The sequence below is a fragment of the Grus americana genome, chromosome 23 (genome assembly GCF_028858705.1).
Source record: "Grus americana isolate bGruAme1 chromosome 23, bGruAme1.mat, whole genome shotgun sequence".
Taxonomy (NCBI): domain Eukaryota; kingdom Metazoa; phylum Chordata; class Aves; order Gruiformes; family Gruidae; genus Grus; species Grus americana.
Genome location: NC_072874.1, coordinates 4,317,116 through 4,338,004, shown reverse-complemented (window position 1 = coordinate 4,338,004; position 20,889 = coordinate 4,317,116). Strand labels below are relative to the sequence as shown.

The following is a 20,889-nucleotide window of genomic DNA, read 5'->3' as shown; positions in this document are numbered from 1 at the left end:
GAGAATCACTCAGGTTTCCCCCGGGGCCAGTGTGGTACCGGGATCCAAGAAAACAGGGATTTTTATCTGTAAAGGGAAACCACACTGGAGAAGATGGGATTGATTCTCATCTTCTCATTTTATTTGCTATTGTGGTTCTTCCCGTATCTTGACAATAATTAACTAAATTGCTGCATCATCACCCACCCTGCCCATGCTCAGCTTGCAGGCGCTGGGCACTATGCATTACGGGACAGTGAATCGCGGGCGGATGAGGCTGCACACTCAGGGCCCTGCTGTAACACAGGAGCGTTTGAATGTATAAGAAAAAGCTGTCCCTTGTGGGAGGGTGTCTCCCCTGGTGTGAAAGCCTTGAGTCACAAGATTGTCTAGGAGGAGACGGAAGAATGTAATCCATGTTTACTGCTAGCAACCAAAGCTTGTTTGTGTCAAACTCGTGAATTTTTATGAAGTGGGTGGGAGGGAGGGGATAATGGGGTGGCTGTGTGTTGCTCGGGTTACCTGAGCTGCGGTTTCCAAAGAGATTTCCTGCTGGAGTCCCTGCAGCGAGATCCCCAGTTCCTGTTGCTGCAGGTTTTTCCCCCTCCTTTCATTTTTTTTTTAATTTGTTTTTGTACCAACTATGTAAAATGTGGGTTTTTTTCTTTTCTGGAAAAAACCAAAAAATAAAGACCATGGGCAATGGCTGCTGGTGATGTTCTGTGTGTGGTTACTCTTTTTTTTTCCCCTCCCCTGGGGCTGAGAAGCCCAGACCCAAACTAGGTGCTGCCTGGGCAGAAAGGTAGGGAGTGCTGGGAGCTGGGGCACCCCACAGCTTGCAGGCAATAACGAGCCTGGCTGTGCCACCAGCCCCCCATAACCTGCCTCACTGCCAGCCCCCCCATAACCTGCCTCACCGCCAGGCCCCCCATAACCTGCCTCACCGCCAGCCTGCGGCCGCCTCTCCCCGTACCCCACCTATGCTCACAGCCCCCCCACCCCAGCCCCTCTGACAGCTTGCAGTGACCCGTGAACACCCCAGCTGCACCAGGCCCCCCCAACTCTGGCACGGCCCTGTCAGCCCGCAGCCCTCCCCAACCACCGCGGCCTGCAGCCCCTCATAACCGCCCCGGCCCTGCCAGGCTGCCTCAAAACCAAGCTGACCCCGCCGTCAGCCGCCCCAATACCACAACCCCACCGCTGCCCTGGCCCTTCTAGGCTGCCCCGTAACCGCCCTGGCCCCGCTGCTGGCTCCGGCCCCCCGTAACGACCCAGGCCTCGCCGCCCGCCCACCTCCCTCCCTCCCTCCCTCCCTCCCTCCCTCACGGAGCCGCCACTCCGTTGCCTCACACCGCCCTCCGCGCATGCGCGGGATCCACACCTCCTGCCCCGCCCCGCTGCGCCTGCGCGCACCTCCCACCCTGGGCGCCGGCGGGTGACGCAGGCGGAAGGGCACGTCACCCTCTGCGGGAGGCTGAGGCGGCGCTGCCGGGAGAGGTAACGGGCGGCGGCGGGGCGGGCGCCGGGGCCAGTACCGATACCGGGGCCGACACCGGGGCCGCTGCTCACCGCACGCACGCGGGGGAGCGGGGCAGCCCCTCGGGAGTGGGGTGGGGGTGTCTTATTCCACTGGGTCTCTCCCACCGGCGTCCCTCGGTAGCCGCTTCCCTCCCCTCACGGAGCCGGGGGAGGCCTGAGGGACGCCCCGTCCCCCACCGTGAGCGGGGAGATCCGGCGGCCGCTTCCCGCCTCCCCCGTGCCTGGCGGGGAAGGCTGAGGAGAGCCTGTCTCGGGCCTGTCTCACCCAGAGGAGGTGGTTTAGGTGTCCTTCCTCTCTACCTCCGCTCGCTGCCGGCGGTGGGTGGCAGCCAGGCTGCGGGGAGGGAGAGCTGCCTCCCGGAGGGAGAGCACCCGGGGGACCGCAGACCCTGCTGGGTGCACCCACCCGGCCGGGCGGGAGCGAGTCACGGCCTTTCTGGTGCTCTGTCTCTGCCTTGAAGACAAGGGGCTTCTTTGTGAAGCTTATTTTTTAAGATGACTGTGTAAAATCGTATGTCAAAGATTGATTGCTGTTTACAGCCAAGGGTGGTATTGGAAGAAGATGGGTTTTCAGCCTGAGCTGTTCAAGGGGAACATTAAGAGCTTTAGTAATGGAGCCCGAGGTTCAGCAGTTCCTTGCCTTAATGTTTTGTGGCTGCATCTGTGGGTAGATATCCCTTTCTGTGGGAAGAGGCAGAGAAGGCCCGTAGGGAAAATTAATGCAATCAGTGTAATTTGAATCTGCTTTGTCCCTAGATGGCTATCAGGTGGTTGGATCTGGACTGTTGCCCCCACAGCTCTTTCTTCATAGCTGCCTTGCCCACATTTTTCAGGGTTCCTAGCTGACAGAATTGAATAATAATGTGGAAGTTCAGCAGACTCTTGTATCTTGTTAGCTCAAACCAGATCTTAATATTTGATGTGCAGATAATGTGGTAAAACTTCCAATATTTTTACAGCTCCAGAGGCTAAAGTTCTTTACTCATGAATGAAAAGAAATATCAGTTGGTGACACAAGTGCAGGGTAATTGGTGATGTAGATGGTTGCTTCATTTGAAGGATTTCCAACAACTCCAACACAAAAGCATTGAAGGTCAGTTTGCTCTGCTGCCACCCTGTGACTCACCTGGTAGTAGCCCAAATTTTGGGTCTGTGTTATCTCACCAGCTAGTTCAGCTGGAAGACCTAGTAATGGTTTGTTGGTGGGTTTTTGGTTGGTTTTTTTTCTTGCTACCAGCTAATGCAGAATCTATTCTCATGACATACAGCTGGAAAACCCCAGAGCTCATTTCTGGGCTCTCCCATGGTCTGCTTATTGAAGTACTTGTACAGATGATAAAAAGGGCCCCAAAGCAGCTAGTCGAAGCTTATTTTCCCAAGGTGATCATTTGTAGCATTGCCTTGGGTTCAAACAGAATCTTCTGTACCTCTAACCCCTTTATTTCATCTTCCCATTGAAGAAGAAAAGGAGCTCTCAGTTAGACATGTCGTGGATCAGAGAAGGAGAGCTGACTATCATAGAGAGATTTTGTGCCAACATCATCAAGGTAAGGAATGAATTTGGTTACCTGGGGTAAAGAATTTGTAGGTTCACCGTGGTCCAGAGTGGAACTGTCTCTGACTGCTCTGCTCTAGAAAGATACTGTTGCTGGCAAGGCTGCGTATTAATGCTGGCACTGGATGTACATCTCTAAACAGCATTTGAGGACGGAAAATTACTTAAGCTTAGTCTTGCAAATGAGCAGGCCTGTAGGCAGTGCTTGCCAATAATGAGCTTACACTCCCAGGCTTCCATGTCTTGTGCCCTTGCTGATGAAGGCAGGGCATGGGAAGGAGGAAGAGAAGCAAGATGGTCGGATTAGGAGTCTAAGAAATGAAACTGAGTTTCTGCTGAGTAGAATAAAAACCAACCAGTTCCAGGAAAATTCTGTCCTTGCTCAGCAGAGTCTTGAGACCGATGCTGCTGGATGTGTGCAGACCTAATGAGGTCAGTGGAAAGGAATACTCTTCTTAAAGGGGGGGAAGACTCATGACTTTATTTTCATTTATGTTAATTGTGTCTGTGAAAATGGCCTTGAACTCTGAAATAAAAAATACTCCCGTGACTGCGGAGAGGTAGCTGTGGCAGCGCTGCTCTCTCTCCTGAGTACTACAGTTCTCTGTCATGCAATAGAAATAAGGAGAACAAAGTTGCTTTTCAATTTAGGCAATTGTCAATACTGATATGCTTTTTAGAGAGGCTAAACTGGGGTTAACAAAGAGGTAATTAGCATCTTACTCTTTCCAGCTCCAGACTTGAAGCTGGGAGATACACACAAATAGGCAGCGCTGCCAGGAACAGCGGGACTAAGCTCTCTGTGATGCAAGATGCCAGCTTGGCTGTTCACTTTCTGGTCTGTTTTGTTTCTCCTTGTTTTCTAGGCAGGTCCAATGCCCAAGCATGTTGCCTTCATCATGGATGGCAATCGCCGTTATGCCCAAAAGTGTCACGTGGAGAGACAGCAGGGGCATTCACAAGGCTTTGATAAGCTGGCACAGGTGTGAAGGATGTTTGCTGCTTTTAAGTTGTGTGTGAAAGCTTGAGCTGTGTTTTCTGCTTCACTGGTGTATTGTGTTCCTTTTCTTCGCTGGAGTCAGGCCTGTGCTTGGAGCTGACGTTAGTCACCAGGGTTCCTGCTTCAGCTCCTCTCTCTCTCTCCCTGTTATCTTGCAGAGTCATTCTAAACAGCTTCCCCCCCCCCCTCCTCTGTTTTACACTCAATTGAAATATCCGCCTTGTAGATCTTGAAGCTTTTAATTCTGTGCAGCAGGTTGAATTTCTTTGAAAAAGTTTTGAAAGGTATGGTATTATATAATTTATAGTGTTATCTACAAAAAAGTGTTTTCCCTGGCTGGATTAGTCCCATATCTGTTGTGGATTCACATCCTTAGATGATGTCCTGTTCTTTAAGATGAATCTGACATTTTCACCGAGTGGATTTCATTGCCGGCTCTTGATGGTTGTTTCTTTTGATTCAGTCTTAGCATAGTGGGAAACAACAGGAAGTTTTTAGCAGAGGAGAAGCTGGGTCTTGCTGACTTGTCTGAGTCTGCTTCTCTGATTTTTTGTTTTCCGTTGTATTTTGTCTTCTTGCAGACACTACGGTGGTGCTTAAATCTGGGCATCCGGGAGGTCACTGTTTATGCCTTTAGTATTGAGAACTTTAAACGCTCCAAGGAGGAGGTGGATGGACTAATGGATCTGGCAAGACAGAAATTTAGCCGCCTACTGGAAGAACAGTAAGAACCATTTTGTGCCTGTATCCCATGGGGCGGAACTAAAGCAGAACATGATTACGAGTTGTTACAGGGATGCTGGAAGTTGTGAAAATGGATTAAATTAAGGATGCCGTTCTCCACCTCCAGCTAGAGATTTGTGTTCAGGGTCTCTGCCTACCTGGATGGAATGTAACAGCTCCTGAGCACGCACAGTTCCCCAGCACACCAGATTTGTGTCTGTGTCATAGGGCTTACTGTGCGACAATCCCATGCAGCTTTCAGATGAGCCCGGCACAGTTAGAAATTCCTGCTTAGCGCTAGAGTGCTGGATGCAGACTTTTCATGAAGCATCCAAGCCTTGTCTTACATTCTGTCATAGAATTCTTGGCAGATCAGAGTTTAGCTCGACAACTTGCTGTGCAGTAACTTGAGACTTCTACATATGGGCACACGATGTGTTAAGTCACTTGTTGAAGAACTAGTTCACGTATTGCGTGTAGATGGAACTAGTACAGATTTGAGTGAGCAGGGAGTGGGGTTATGGTGCCTTGTTGCTCAGTGGGTATGTTTGTTTCCCCACGCCTGACTGGTACAAAGAGTGGTTGAAGTAAATTTGAAAGGCAGTGAGGGAATGCAGCTGGAAGAATGGGAGGGAGAGGATAGCATGCCTGCGCTAGTAGAAATTGGGCAGATCAGGGCTATCTGAGCGCTGCAGTACGCCGTGATTCAAAGAGACCGTTTCCCTGGTTTCTACCCAATGCGGCCCTTCATCAGGGAGTTTGTACCACTGGGCAGACAGACAGCAGGAACCTGTAAGATCCCGTGGGGTGTCCTGTCTGCTCAGAATAATGCTGTGGCAGGAATGGATGATTTCCTGTCTCATCTGACATTCACTCCACCATCCCCATCCCACCCTCATACATTAATCTTTCCTTACACCAGAATGTAGTTGTGCTACTCTGTAGGTGGCCATTAGTTATCTTAATTTTTGATTAGTTATAGGTGGCCAGAGTCTACAGTTGTATTCTGAGTTTTCCATAGGGATTTTTAGAACTTCAGGTAGGAATGCTTAACCTACGATTGTTTTCTAGTCCTTTGGGTATGCCTGCACCTCAGGAACTTTTCTGCGGAATGATCAATTTCCCTTTACAGAATGGTTTGGGATGACCAAATCTAAACCAGGTGTCAACACCTGAAAAACATTAGGTCTTTTTGCCTTTTTCAAATTCTTTGTTTTGTTGAAGCTATGCTTGCTACATGCCTGCTGTTTTCATTTGGTGGACGTTGCTCAACACGGCACTTGTGTGGTAGAGTCTGATCTGTTTTCTGTAGTCCTCACTCTTCTTGTTGGGCGTAGGGAGAGCTTGAGGAAGCACGGTGTGTGTATCCGTGTCCTTGGAGACCTGCCACTTCTGCCTGTGGATATTCAGGAGCTGATTGCCCAAGCTGTGCTGGCAACTAGGAACTACAACAAGTAAGTAACACACAGTTCAAAGTAGCTGATACCTCATGCCTTTCCCTTCAGCCCGAAGGCTGAGATGTGGCAGACATGATACACCTTTTTTCTTTTTGTCCTACAAGCACACATAATTGTTGTAGATATTTTTCTCTCCGTCATCTCCTGGACCTTCCTTAGGTCAGTCTTTCACATATTTCTCCTCTTTTCAGATGCTTTCTAAATGTCTGCTTTGCATACACATCGAGACATGAAATCAGCAACGCTGTGAGGGAGATGGCCTGGGGGGTGGAACAAGGACTGCTTGAACCCAGGTAACTCTTGTCTTTGTGTGAGGCTTCACAGATGAAGACTGCCTATCTTACCACCTACGCTTTATTAATAACCTCTCAGAAGCCACGTGGCTTTTAAATAGATCTCATTAAACAGTATGACTGGAACAAATGACTTAAAGTTACTATGCAATGTTTGGTTTTTATTATTTCAGTTACCATGGTGATAGATACACAACCAAGACAGAAGAGAAATTAGGTCTGTGTCTTAAGTTAGTTTAAATATGAATGCAGATTTTTATGCCACAACTATTGGCTGCTTGGCTGGAAGTCTTAGCTATGAGGTCAAACAACAGATGAATCATGAATACTGAACTGTTCCTCCACCCCGGAGGAGATGGAGTAGTTAGCATTCTGATCTCTGCTCCAGATGGAAGTCCTCACGGTCTGGTTCCACCACTGTATTATGTTTCAAAGAGCATGGGGGGATGCTCTGGGGGCTGAAAAAGCATTTGAAAAATAACTTGTGGAGCAGACAGCAGTGTCCATCAGAACAAGTTGATGACTGGCCGTGGTACAGCTCCACCACCCCGTTTTAATCTGCAGTCCTGTGTTTATAAAAAAAACCCTCAGTAATTCTGATTTAGTAGTGCCACCTCTGTTGGGTCAGGAAAGTGATCTTAATAAGATGCATCTGTCTTTTAGTGATGTGTCTGAATCGTTGCTTGATAAGTGTCTGTACACCAACAACTCCCCTGACCCAGACCTCCTGATTCGAACCTCTGGAGAGGTTCGATTGAGTGATTTCTTGCTCTGGCAGGTAAAGTTTTTGTTTTCTTCTTAAAATATTCCATCTTTGCATCAGAGAGTGTTCTACTGTCTCCAGGCATGAGCTGACATGAGGGCTCTTAAACTCTCTCTGCCAGGGGTTAGGTAACTTCTTGGATGGACTGAGTGCTGGGGCACCTCAGAGGAATCTGTTTCTTGCAGTTCTGTGCCTAAAATACCTTGCAGTGCAAGTCTGAAATTGTATCATCCTGAAAACAATAAGAAATCACAAATTAGTTTCTCTGACAGCAGTCAAGGAAGTCATGAATTGCTCATCCTTTTGCTCCTCTTCTCGCATTTAGGCAATTCCTCATTTGATTGGTAAATGCCTGGCTTTGATTAATTTAACCTGGCAATATGTTTCCTGGGATGAGAAAATCCCAGAAAGGATTTCTAGATTCCTGGGAGAGGCGTTTGTCACATGTCAGCTTTGGGTATTGGAGGTGTGACCCTGTAACGTATATGTAATGTTCATGCCTGACGTCACAGTTTCAGAAGTGTATTTGACTTTCATAATGAAACAAGACCCTGCAAGACAGGTTCTAAGGATGACAAAGTCAGCATGACTAGATTGCTAAGCTAAAACATAGTAAGTTCTTAACGCATATAAAGTCCGTGTATTTGCAGGTACAGTATCCAAAGCTGCTTCCATCTCTCTTTCTCCTGTGCTAGGCAATATTGACTTGTTTGTAAGCCAAACTTTGCAGGAGAACATTTGAGTCAAGCAGCTTTACTTAAACCTAATGTTTTGTTTTACATGTACAATTTGGAGCCAAAACCCAATTGCCTTTAAGCAACCACATCAAATGTTCCTATTCCAATTTATTTAATTGGCAAGTTCACAGAAGTTGTCTGGCCTGAGTTGTGGTTGCGTACCAAGGCATTTCCCTCTCCTCCCTGTATTTTGGGGCACGCGTATACCCTGGATGGGTGTCAGTGCTGCGAACTTACGTTTTTGCTTGCTCCTCTTGGTGGTGGTCCTGGCAGAGGTGTCTCAGAGGCTGAGCTTGTGGCTGGTGAAGCATTACTGAGGAAGTCAGTGCTCTGTGAGTCTGGCTGGCATGATGCCCCTCTCCCGGGCCGTGAATTACGACAGAGGCAGCAGAAGAGAACGTGTGCTTGTGCTCCTGCTCTGCCAACTCACATGCCAGAGTGTTAGTACAAATTTCCCTTCAGTAGTAATTGTGTGTGGACAGCCCCAAAGTAGGAGGGACGTCGTGCTATTCAGGATGATTCTCTGGTGTCAAGAAAATGTCCTTATGTTTTTTTTGTATAGAATTGACACTAAGATTTTCTATATCATTACAACTTTGAGTCATGCAGAGTCCTTTTAAGTGTTAGATTTTGTAGTAATGGTCATAGGAGCACACTTACCTGAAACTTTGAGGGACTCAATGGCAAAAATAGGTTTTAACTTGAAATTCTTCATCTTTCAGCTCTAGGATATGTTCAGTGCACCACAACTCTTAGATTCATTAAGCAGTTTAAATGCCACGAGTGGGCAGTAAGGAATATCACGAGATGTCATTTGATGAATGGCTTAAATGTCATGTCCTGATCCTCGGTTCATCTGTTATTCCCTTAACTCAGCCTTTAGTAGTCCAGTGTCGCTATTTTAGTTTTGTTATATGTCTGTAATGCTTAAGCTATTAAAAATACCTCTGTGAAGACCAACATAGCATTAGAAGGAATTCTGCTGGTATTTTTACAGGAATGGATGACTTGTGTCTCAGCATTAAAAACAAATTAGAAAGACTCTACATTGTGTCATTTCAAACTCTCCTAGCTGGTACTTATTTTGTTTTCAGTTGAATTTGATAACACAGCCTAGGTAAAAATCTTTGTGGGGAAACTGGCATAGTTTGACCAACAGAGCTGCATCTTGATGACTTTTCCCTCACTAGATGATTAAATTGTTGGTGATCTTGCTTTCTGCAGACATCCCATTCATGCCTGGTGTTTCAGTCAGTCTTGTGGCCCGAATATTCCTTTTGGAACTTGTGTGAGGCCATCCTTCGGTTCCAGATGAACTACAGTGCTTTACAGGTAAGGGAGCCTTAGGGGGATGGAAAGCTCAACACAGCATGTTATCTGCACAGCTGGAGATCAGGTGAGAGCGCAAAGCGGAAACAGAGGAATTGTTCATTTAGTGCGGTTAGTTAAGATCTTGTTTCAGTAGCAGCTAATGCCAGATGTGTGGCTTGTGCTGTATCCATGTGGCTTGTTAGCAGGTGGCCAGACTCCTCTACTTTCAGGAATATCTGAAGTATCGGAAGTCACCACTGTCTTTACTGCTCATTCCACCAGCTGGAAGTGTCTGTTCCCACTCCTCAGCTGACAGGACAGAAGAAACAAGCATTTCTGATGTGCTACAGGGTAAAATTGAGTTAAACTCAAACCACTCCATTAGTGGTTTAAGCAAAGACTGCTGAGTTCACTCTGGAATGAGCAGGGAGAATTTGCATGCTGTTCCTTTAACTCTGCTATTGTTCTTAGAGTTTTGTAACAAGTGGGTTTAGAGTTTATTTTCTGGGAGCTGAAGTGAGGCTGCCTGAGCTGTGAGACTGTGGACAAGTGTCCTCTTTTCTGTGGGTCAAGATGTGCCTACCAAAGAGACTGTTCCTATTGCTCATTGTCATTGTTCCTCTCCTTTTAGATTTGTTGTTGTGAGCTCTCCCTGACCTGGTTCAGATAAATCTGGCCAAGTTGACCAGATTTCTAAGTCACTACTATTTTTAAGCAAAGCAAGTTTGGGAGCTGGAGCTTGTAGCACAGAGACAGCAGTAACTGGCAGGAGGAGGAGCTCAGTGTGCTGACTCTTAACTTTTGCCGTATCTAGTTGCTGAATGTGTCTGTTTCTTAACTGTTAGGGTCTTCTGTTTTTTCTAGCCAGGCATTATATTGCCTTTTTCTGCCTTCAGGGACCTTGCTCACCTTTAAGAGTTGTCAAAGAGATTATAGATGGTTGTGGTTATGGATGAATTTAATTGGGTGCAGTCACTCTGGAAGCATCCAAATTCTCCATGTCCTTAACATCTTTTATTCCTGTTTCTGCCCCAAGTCTGCCCTTTTCCTACCAGTAATTCATTGTATTAATACAACTAATGGCAATTCACCTTCTGCATGAAGAGGAAAGCAAAAAAAGGCCGTAGTGTTTGTCACTGACATTAGCTTTGACTCTGTCTTGAACAGTAAGGTCACTGCTCTGACTTTGCTCCTAGCGCTAACTTCTGATGGGTAACAAATGCTGCTTCTGTTCCTAGCTAGTCTCATCTTCTGTTAGTTCTCGTCTGTGACTCTGTGTTCGTGCAATGCTACTATTAAGGTTTCTTATCATCCAGATTTGTTCTTTGGTCAGTTTTCTTGCTGTAAGACCCATTTTGCAGTATATAAGGCCACCCTTTTTTCAAGGGATGCAGCCCAGTTGTGCAGAAGGGAGGACTTCTCAAAGGAACTGCTGAGATTTAGGAGCTGGTTTTTTGTTGTTTGGTTTTGGGTTTGTTTTGTTTTTTTTTTTTATTTGAAGTAGGTGATCCTGAAAGCCAAAAGTATCTGGAGCTCTTGGAACAAATTACCTTGGTGGAAGAGTTGCTTGTCAGTCAGAAAGGTGGGGCTAGGGGGTTGACTTGCTGAGAAGTCAGAACATATGACAGCAGCTCTGTCTACTTTGGGAGAGTGTTGCTGTGCTCGGGACACTGGAGGCAGTTACAGTGTGGATAGGCAGTTGGATGGAAAGTTTGACAAGGTACAGAAAAAACCCCTTGATTCGGAGGCATTTCACAAAAGATCCTTCCATCACTTCAAACAGCATCACGTTTAACAGCCACCTTCATATTCCACTTAGCCTGCTGCTCAAGGGAGTCTACTAGTTGGTTGTTGCTCACCGCTTAGTCCCGGGTTGAGCTATAACCATGTACCAAAAGTATGTGGTAGACCGAGGGAGAGAAGGCAGATGTCGGTTGATGGGCCTGCCCTATGGAAGTGGTCACACTGGATCTGTTATGGTGAATAGACAGAATTTCACTTTATCCGAGAGTGGAAGTCTTTGGTTGAACAGGCTGATGATCTTTACATTTCAAATAAGCAGAGCTGCAGCAGTGGAGTGCTATCAATTCAGTTGGTTTTCTGTAGCTAAGGATATTTCTACTTTCATTCTCAGCCCAACAAAAGCTAATTTACAGTGCCAGAACATAGACTACTGACTTGGGTACGGGGAAAATGTGAAGAGTGAGTCAGGCTCTCAGAATAATTATTTCTTCTTGTTTGTTTGAAAGGCCAGCACTCCCTAAGTGCGTGTGTGTCAGGTTATGTCACAGTGACCAGTTCTACCCTTTTTAAAAATGAAAGCTTAATACTCCTGCAAGCAGATGTGGTTTTGCTGTTGGAGGCTGCAGGCTAGGATACGTGCAATAAGAAGTAATTCAAAAGTGAACTGCAAAAATATTTCAAATACTTGAAGGGTAGGCAAGGATAGCTACTGCCTTTTCCTTCCTCCTGTCCATCCTGCTGTGTCTCGAGCCAGTACATCATTGGAACACAGGCATTTGGGAATGCTCTTGTTTTTTTTGCTGAAGCCGATTAGCTCAATACCTGATCATCAGCTCAAAGAATTGCCCCATAAATCATTGTTCTGAATCCCCTAAAACCTTTCAGCTGCCATGCGAGTAGGATCAAAGTTTCTGTGATGGCACTGGCAAGGATAGCTTGTGTGCACGTCTGTGGCTTGAAAGTCCTCTTGTATGCTGTTCCTCTCTGATTCTGATATCTGAGGGTTTTTCCACAATCTGTCATGACCTTTATCTATTTTAACTAGGAGTTAATGCTGTGAGCAGACTTGTGTCTTGGGGAGAAGGTCCAGAAGGATATCCCTGTGTTGTTTTTTTTATAACCAATCAAGCAGGCTGCCTCAAAGTGGAGGAGGCGCGCTCAGAGCCACCCTTCATTTAACCTGCAGATTGATAGCCGAGCAGAGGCTATTTCTTCCGTAACCTCTGCTGCCTTGCATCTGTACCACGGATGAGCTGAAGGGCCTGGTGAAGTGCTAACGCTCTACTGCTTTTCACTCCAGAAGGCCAGAGACTCCTACATGGAGGAAAGGAGGCGACAACAGATGGAAAGGGATCAGGCTTACGTGACAAAGAAGCTGCAGCAGGAAGGGTTTGCGTCCCACGGAGACTCTCAGCGCCGACGGACACTGTTGCAGAAATGCACCGCCATGCGGGAAGAGAGAATCCAGGGCTTTCTACAGGCACTAGAGCACAAGAGAGTGGACTTCTTTGAAAGATTGTGTATGGTGTCTGCGTGACATAGGTGCTGGGTTGTTCTTGGGAAGAGAATTTTTAACTGTGGTAGAGGGAACAGCTGCTGCCCAGAGGAATTCACTCAGTGTGGTTCTGCAGTGGGGATGCAGGGCTGCTATAGGACTTTACGTCCCCGCTGGCCCTGTCCAAAGGCAGGGACAGAGTACTGTGAACCTTTCTAGTTCTGTGAATGCTGCTGAGGAAGGTAATGCCGTCCTTCTGTCTCGTCTCCCTGCCCCTGATGATGGAGAATACGCATATCTCTGCTGCTTGGTACTTTACAGGCCTGGGTGGGTTTGGTGACATGAAGTTAACTAAAATGAGCCTCTGGTTCTGTTTGATGCCTCATGGATTGGCCCAGGCAAACCAATTCAGTCCTGTTAAAATCAGCCTGGATGTGAATTCTTTCCATGGGTTTGCAGTAGTGAATCTTCTGTTGAGATTTCCTCTGCTGTCCCTTAAGGGGAGCCTTGCTTTCTGTAGGGAGAGGATTATTCCTGGTGTAGAAGGGAGCCCTGTGCCAAGCGGTGGCAGAGATAGTCCCCGCTGCCTACTTCATGATAGCATGTTGTCTTTTCCCCACTTTACGTCAAAACCAGCACAGTATCTGCTCTCATCTTCCAAAGAGCTAAACCAAGGTGTTGTCAGCCTTGTTGTAAAGAGAAGAAGGAAAAAAAAAAAATACTCCAAAGCTTCACCGGGTCCTGTAATCCCTTCTGAGGAGTGTATGTGGGGAAGAACCAAATGCCAAAGATCTGATGTTGGAACAGACTGGCTGTGCTTAGGAAAGGCTTCAAGCAGGCAAGGAAAAAGGATTGGTGGGGAATTAACTTCATGGCTTAAAAAAAGAAAATATTAGTTAAAACCAGGTGATGGATACAGTATGTCAAATCCTCTGGGACCTCTCTAGAGCTATGACTTAATGTCCTGTTTTCAGGGAATGAGTGGGCTTGGTTCAGGAATGCAGTAGCCAAAACCAACCTCTGACCCAGCCAAAATGGCTTAGAAGGGCTACTTAGCTGATTCTAATGGGAGTGGCTGGAGCAGCGGAGGAGTTGTTGTTTGTTCTCTTTTCCATCGGCAGGGAGATGGACTAGCTGATTTCCAAGATTGTTTCCGTCTCTAATTTCTCCTCGTTTCCGTCCCCATGGTCAAAATAACAGAAAATGTTTTGATTTTTGTTTCTGATGCAGGTGCAGCAGTATCAGCTATTGCTGTTTTTAAAGTGTTCCTTTTTACCTCCAGGTGAAAACTAGAAAATGCAGATTTAAGAGACTTGTAAGTGCTGCAAACTCAGCACTTTGAATGTGATTGTGAAGAGGATAACTCCATTGTCAAATCGTGAATAAAGCATATTCATACCAAACTTATTTAAAAAATAAGCTGAACATTTAAAAGTATGTAGAACTTCTAAGGTGTGATGAAGTTGGGATCCAGGTCTGATATAATATTGTTTAACCTACGACAGACTCCTCATCTGATTCCTGTTAACTGGAAATTATTTGAAGGCTGTGTTTTTTCTGCAGTCTAGTGTGAGCGATTTGCTGAGAGCCCAAGGCTTGGCTGAATGAAGCTCCGTGCACGAACCTCGTCTTGTGTAAGTAGCAAATAGTAGCTTGGATAAAAATGTGTCGAGGTGATGGGAGCTGTCGACTTTTAAACTTCTTTTGCTCTTTTTTATTTTCTCTGTCTTCACATTTCAGGAAGCTGTCTGTGGAAATAGTTTAATCTCCATGAGATGGAGTACCCTCCAGTCTGCTTTGCCAGCCTGATGGGGAGGGTGTCTTCTACCCAAAAATGTACTTTTGCCTTAAAGGTTTACACTTGTGTTATGATGATACAGGTGTCCAAAGCTGAAGTGGTGGTTTTCCACAAAGTAGTATACTAGTACTGTTGCAGGTGTAGTAATTGAGGGATCTGGTTTACAGAAGCCTTGGAAGGAAAGTTTTTAATCCCTTTTATAAAAGTCATTGCTGTAGTAGGGGAGGAGAAAAAGCTCTTCAAGCTGTGGAAAAAGGCTTGTGTTAGCTGACAGTTTGTTTATTCCACCTGCATTAGTTATTCTTGTAAAATAGCAACTTTCCCTCTAATCCTTGCTTCATTAGAGGGTGGGCATAACTCCGGGTTTCAGGAGTGCATCTTTTTCCAGTGAATCTTTGTGACAGTTGTGGGAATAGAGCTACAGGCTTCTTCCAGTGAGAATTTAACTTCCTAATTCATGTTTATAGGGTGAGGATGTGGAATAAAAAAAAAATTAGCATGACTGGAAAAATGTGCTCTTCTGGCATTTGAGATCTGAAAAAGCCTGAGAGATTACCTGGGGAGGGAAGGGGGGGCAGTGTGCTCCTTGGGGTGTTTTTCTGGATGAGGTTCAATTAAAAGGTGAAGAGTTCAGGGCGGAATGAAGTGTATATCTTCTAATTGGATTTGTAGCAAGCAGGCAGTGCCTGTATCCAGGTGTGGGGAAGGAGCCCAACTTTACCAGCTGTTTAGCGTGAGCAGTGGGCACCTGTGTGAATTGGCTTAGTCTCAATTTCTTGCATTTTGATTTTTTTCCTCTTATTTCAGCATTTTCCTTCCTCTCCCTCCCTTCTCTTTGGATATAACCCTCCCTAGCTCCCTTTTTCTTTATTATTTTTTTTTTTTTTTACAGGAGAAAGCGCTAACCTTCATTCCCCAGCCCTGCCTCCGGGACTGCCTCTCCAGCTCGCCGGGATGGGGTGGGGATGGGGTGGGGGGGGCGGGCAGGGTTCCGTGCTCGCTGCGGCCCCGCGGGAGCGGAGGTGCTGCTGGTGCTGAACGAACAGCTCCGCTCACCTGCGCGCTGCACCGCGCAACCCCGCACGCCGCGGGGGCGGGTTTGCAGCTCCCCGCGGAGGAATTCGAGGGGAGTAGGGGGGGGTGGGGGGTGGCCCCCTTTCCTCATGCCTGGAGGGGAGGAGCGGCCGCGCTGCCAGGCAGGGCCCGGCGCATTTTGCGTTGCTGTTTTTCTCCCCCCCCCCCTTTTCTCGGCAGCGCGCGCTCGGGGGGGGTGGGGGCGCGAGGCCCAGTTGCGCGCGCGCCACCTCCTCAGCGCGCCCCCCCCATCCCCTCCCTCCCCGCCTGGCCCCACCCCACGTGACCCTGACGGACCAATGGGCAGGCGGGGCGGTGGGGATCCGGCTGGAACCGGTTGGGCCGCGTCCGGCTCTATATAAAACTTTATAAACACCCGATTCAAATTAGTGGGGTCGGCAGCCAGCGTAGCCAGCCGGGAGGCAGCCCCGCCGCGCCGCCCGCGCCGCCCAGACAGCCGCTCCGCTCCCTTCTTTCCCTTTCCCCCCCCCTTCCCTCACCCCCCCCCCCCCCCTCCTCCCCCGCTTCTCGCCGCCGCCCCGGACCGAGCGCGCCCGGCTCCCCCATCATTTCCCCCCCCCCCCCTTCCTCCGCCTTCTCCCTCCGCCCCCTCACGCCGCCCAGCCGAGCTCCTCTCTTCCCTCACACACACATACACACACACACACAACACGCCCGCACGGAGCCATGCCGAAGAGAAAGGTACGTGGCGCCGCCGGGCTGGGGGAGCGGGCCGCCTCACCGCGCCCCTCTCCGCCGTAGGGGCCTACCTTCCCGCCGCCCCCCCCCCCGCCGCCGCCGCCGCCTTCACCGCCTGTGGAAGGGGGGGCGGGACTAGGCGCTCATTCCCCCTCCTTTCTCTCACACACGTTCCCCCCCCCCCCCCCCTTCGGGGCGGTAACGGTTGCGAGGTGGCGCGCGAGGCCCCAACGGGCACGGGGGTGGGGGCGGGGCGGCGCGGAGACCGTTACCGGCCGCGCGCGCGGGGGCTTAACGGCCGCGGGGGGCCCTGCGGCGGGGGAGGGAGGGGAGGGGCGCGCCGAGCGGCGCCGGTCCGATCCGGTTGGTTTTGGCGGGAGGTCGGGGCGAGGAGGAGGAGGAGAGGGGGAGGGGAGCGCCGGTGGGGCGGGAAAGGGCGGGAAGCGGCCGCGCTGCTGGCGCCCGGGCTGCTTTGCCGCCAAAACCGCCGCCCCACGGGGGCAGCCGTGGGCGGGAGCGGGGCCTCCCTGAAGGGGCAGCGCTGCTCCCCCCTCCCAAACCCCCGGGGGAGGTGTCTGCTCCCGCCCCGCTGTGGGGTGGGTCGGTGTGGGGCTTCCGCCCCGGGGGTTTGCCCGGGGATCCCGCGGCGGAGGGGGCTGCCAGCTTGTCTTCCTCCCCCGCCCCCCCCCCCCGGTCCCTTCCCGAATCTCGGCGGCTTCCGAAGCGCTGTCCGCGGCCGGACCGCCCAGCCTGCCGGGCCGAGGCGCGGTGAAGGCCTGGCACCCTCGAGAATGGGTTGAAAACGTTTCCTTTGCGGATGGGGGGGGGGGGATTAAAAATAACGGGTGGTGCGGGTATGGGGCTGAGCGTGCCTCCCCTTAACTCGTCGGTACGACTTGTGCTTCCCGTCCTAGGCCGAAGGAGATACTAAGGGCGAAAAGGCCAAAGTTAAGGATGAGGTAAGAAGTTCAATATTTTGAGAAAGTTGGATCATAAAGTGTTTACGTTGGAAGATGAGGTTTAACTTCATCAAAATAAAGAACTGGGGATGGGCGGGAGGGTTGGTCTTAGTTGATTCTGACTTTTCAAAGTATTAACTGTTTTTTAACCTTAACCATGAAAAATCTAACTACTGTTAGCTATTAGTGATTTAAATGGGATAGGCTCACGCTTCTTGAGAATGAGAGAAAAGTGAACTAAAAACTTAACCATTAGTTCTGGGATTTTACTACTTTGAAATGAGAGTTACTTTATGAGTTTTTTTCATCACGTTAAATTCAATCCTTTTTCTTTCTAAACAGCCACAACGGAGATCAGCAAGGTTATCTGCTGTGAGTATTCTCTTGTTGAGCAGAGATGTCGCGACACCCAATAGTTCTAGGCTTGAGCATTACGTACCGTGTCTGTGTGAGAACCGTAGGTGTTCTGGAGGGACGCGGTGTTGAGTTGAAAGTAAGTTACTGGCTTAACGAACTGCCCTATTGTGTTATGGGAGTGGTAGAATAATTGACAAATCAAGTGCGTGCTTCAATTTCAAACATTTTGATTTTTTTTTTCCTGAAACCGAACTATTTGGGTTGAATGTTTTTAAAAAGCAGTATGTTTCTCTTAAAGTAACTTGAATAACGCAAGGAGGTTTTCTCATTTACAGAAGCCCGCTCCTCCGAAGCCAGAGCCTAAACCGAAAAAGGCAGCTCCAAAGGTAAGTCGTTGTGTCAGTGCTATTATTGAGAGGTAAATGGGTTATGAGGTTTAGATTTGTCCAGTAATAACTAATAAAACCTTGAAAAACAGCGTATGTAGTGATGAAATTGAGCTGCATCGTTGCTTCTATAAAGTTACACAGAAAACTTGTGAATTTTACAAAATTTGCATTAAAAATAGAGAAGATTCTTCACAGTTGTTGTCAGTCTCTTAAACACACAAACGTTTGTGCGTTGTGTTCTTTTCAGGTCAACATAAAACGTTGGGTTTTACCATTCTAGTTTTTGGATTCTTGTGGCTTAATGTTGGTAATTGTAACATCATCTTACGTTTACAGAAGAGCGAGAAGTTGCCCAAGGGAAAGAAGGGGAAAGCTGATGCTGGCAAGGAGGGAAACAACCCTGCAGAAAATGGAGATGCCAAAACAGACCAGGTACAACAGCAGCTCTGGCAGCTTGTGTCACATCAGCAAATTATTTTTTTGCCATATCAAATGTAGACAGGTCTAGGCTTGCGCTAATGAAGAGGAATTATTGCTTGATTGTTTAGACCTGTTGCTTATGATGCTAAGGACACATCTACAGATGGAGGGGGGTGTTGGTTGGTAAAGAGTTTGAGTTGTCTGTTTGCCAGTTGAAGGTGCCACGTGAAAGCACTGAAAATGTGTAAAGTTCGCATGTAATAAAGCAACTTACGGTTGCCTTCCACGGTACTTGAAATGTCAGATTTCAGTTTGTTAAAAATGATGGTGCAGCCCAGATAAGATTTCCTCTGTTCAGAGAACTGCTCTTTAGAAAAATGAGTTATCAGTTGTTTGGTGCAAGTGGTGTATATTGACTGGTTCCCCTTTTTCTTTTAGGCACAGAAAGCCGAAGGTGCTGGTGAAGCCAAGTAAAATGTGTGAATTTTTGATAACTGTGTACTTCTGGTGACTGTACAGTTTGAAATACTATTTTTTATCAAGTTTTATAACAATGCAGAATTTTGTTTTACTTTTTTTTAAGCTATGTTGTTAGCACACAGACCGCTTCGTTGTTGTGTTGGGGGGGGGCAGTGGGGACAAATGTCACTTAGTCTATTTCTTGGAACCTAAATTTTAATCAGAAAAGTTTTCCCAGTCCCCCAGATTTTGGAAGAAGGGCCCTTCCTGAATAGAGGAGGAAGGGATTCCTTTGTGCCGCACGTCTGTTAAGTTCTGTGAAGTGCATCAGAGTGAACATCGCAGTTCCCAAGATGCCTGTTGCCGACTTCAAACCCACAGTTTGTAACGCCCTCTGTATTTCCTTTTGCCTCCTTGTTTGCCTAGGGTCTGTCACTCCAAAATACGGCAAAAATGGCATTTTGGGACTTAACCACTCTAAATGCATTGTCAAGTGATCTGGACTTCTGTCTAATTTGGGATATAATGGCTCTGAAAGGAGCTGTATTTCCTCTTTTATATTGTGGATCTTCAGATTAAGAAACCTGCATTTTAATTTTATTTTTTTTTTCCTTCTAAAAGTCAGGGTAGGTTTGTGAAGAGTTGTTAAACAACATGCTAAATGTGAAAGTGTCCACCCTCACTCTAAACTTTTCCCTCACGAGTATGAAATGAAGATTCTTCAGTTTTATAGCAACTTTTACGTTTTGGTAGTCCATGAAGGGAGGGGAGTTTGACAGTTGTTGTAAAATGTTGCAGATTGTAGCCCATGTCCTGCCTAAATTACCATGATTGTTTATGAAAAGTACCTTTAATAAAGCTGGATACGGTTTGGCTTGGACTGTTCTTAATGCCTTTCTAATTTCTCTTGCCTTTATTTCATCTCTAATGTAGTTTATGTCTGAAGAATACTTGCTGTGTACGTGTATGCATTTGTATTTAGGCAGCATTTTGCTAATAGCCAAGAATATGTTTTAAGCATCTTGAATTAAGATCATTAATTCAGTCCTAATTCACAAGCGAGATTTCCTTACCTGAAAGCTAGATTGCTGCAGGGTGTTTTGAAACTCCTGGCTTACCAGGAGGCCCAATATGGAACCTGTAAGTGAATCTACCAAGATAAATTATCTTTGTTACTGTTTAAAAAGTAGTACTATACAAAAAGGGGAAGAACAGAGCAATCTTACAGTCGCTGCAGAGAAAAATAAATTTTGGTAAGCTTTTCTTGGTAGTGAAACCAGAACTAGCTCCGTAAAAGTGATTATGTGTTAGAATTCTGCGCTGAAGCTTGAATATTGTTGCTTCTGCTAATCAAGTACAGACTTTGCTGTGGTAGTGACTAAGCAGGAAACAAGATTTGTTGAGTAAAAATGCACCATTTTTATAGTCGCTACTTAGACTGTAGAGCAGAGCCAAACCAAAACCCCCAATGTGTAAATGTCTCCTTCAGTAGCTTTCTCAGAGTATTTTTTCCATCTCTGTTTGGCCTTTCCTGGGGCTCGAGTATCTGTTCTCAATTAAGTTTGGTGACCTGTTTCAACCTGTGCTGTTTTCAGAGGGAATCCAATGCAAACGAGCAGGGCAGAGGTTCACATAAAGAAATTTTTGGTATCTAGAGTGCTGGAAGTCTTCTAGAATGGCTGGACGTACAGAAAACAGCCAGTTTAAAGTGGTTTAAAACCAAACTACTTCCATCTTGCATTATAGCTGGTATGCCTTATGTTTCCCCTAGCAAACGTAAGAAAAATCGCCTTTAATAATCTTGCATGTACCCCACCCAGAAGCGGCCAACAAAATTCCTGACAACTTGCTGGAGCGACCAAGCAGCAGTAGGATGGAGCTGCTGAAAGGCTGCGGCTCCCCAGAGCTTGGGTCTGCTCCGCCTTGTCCTGCGGAAGAGACTCCGCTGTAGGGAGCAAGAGCTCATCGAAGCACCGGAGCGACAGGGCTGGTGGCGGGTTTGAACTCCGATGAATTTTTAAGTGCCGGTGGGAGACGACCCTTGAGGCTGTGGAGTGGTCTGAGATTCGGTCACAACCTGGGTGACGCTGTAGGCGCTCTCCAGGCAACGAAATTGGGATTTCGCCCAATAATAATAAC

The 20,889-nt window shown here is 47.5% G+C and overlaps 2 protein-coding genes across 7 annotated transcripts; both read left to right on the top strand.

Moving 5' to 3' along the window:
- Positions 1-1,408: 1,408 nt before the first annotated feature.
- On the top strand, positions 1,409-15,599 carry DHDDS (dehydrodolichyl diphosphate synthase subunit). 6 transcript variants are annotated; one of them, XM_054802267.1, is made up of 10 exons: positions 1,409-1,476; positions 2,478-2,611; positions 2,979-3,065; positions 3,940-4,056; positions 4,655-4,797; positions 6,134-6,250; positions 6,445-6,546; positions 7,210-7,324; positions 9,271-9,378; positions 12,401-14,011. In XM_054802267.1, the coding sequence occupies exons 3-10, from the start codon at positions 3,003-3,005 to the stop codon at positions 12,635-12,637; spliced, it is 1,002 nt and encodes a 333-aa protein (XP_054658242.1). In that variant the 5' UTR covers positions 1,409-1,476; positions 2,478-2,611; positions 2,979-3,002; the 3' UTR covers positions 12,638-14,011. The 6 variants fall into 6 exon arrangements, with proteins under 6 accessions (XP_054658242.1, XP_054658243.1, XP_054658246.1 ...); XM_054802268.1 differs by lacking the exon at positions 2,478-2,611 and having other exon boundaries at positions 1,421-1,476; XM_054802271.1 differs by lacking the exons at positions 1,409-1,476; positions 12,401-14,011 and adding exons at positions 14,159-14,229; positions 15,286-15,599 and having other exon boundaries at positions 1,531-3,065.
- Positions 15,600-15,786: 187 nt separating this feature from the next.
- HMGN2 (high mobility group nucleosomal binding domain 2) lies at positions 15,787-19,635 on the top strand. The gene is made up of 6 exons (XM_054802272.1): positions 15,787-16,169; positions 17,081-17,125; positions 17,468-17,497; positions 17,818-17,868; positions 18,208-18,303; positions 18,730-19,635. Exons 1-6 carry the CDS (start codon positions 16,155-16,157, stop codon positions 18,763-18,765), a joined length of 273 nt encoding a protein of 90 aa, XP_054658247.1. The 5' UTR covers positions 15,787-16,154; the 3' UTR covers positions 18,766-19,635.
- The last annotated feature ends 1,254 nt before the right edge of the window (positions 19,636-20,889 follow it).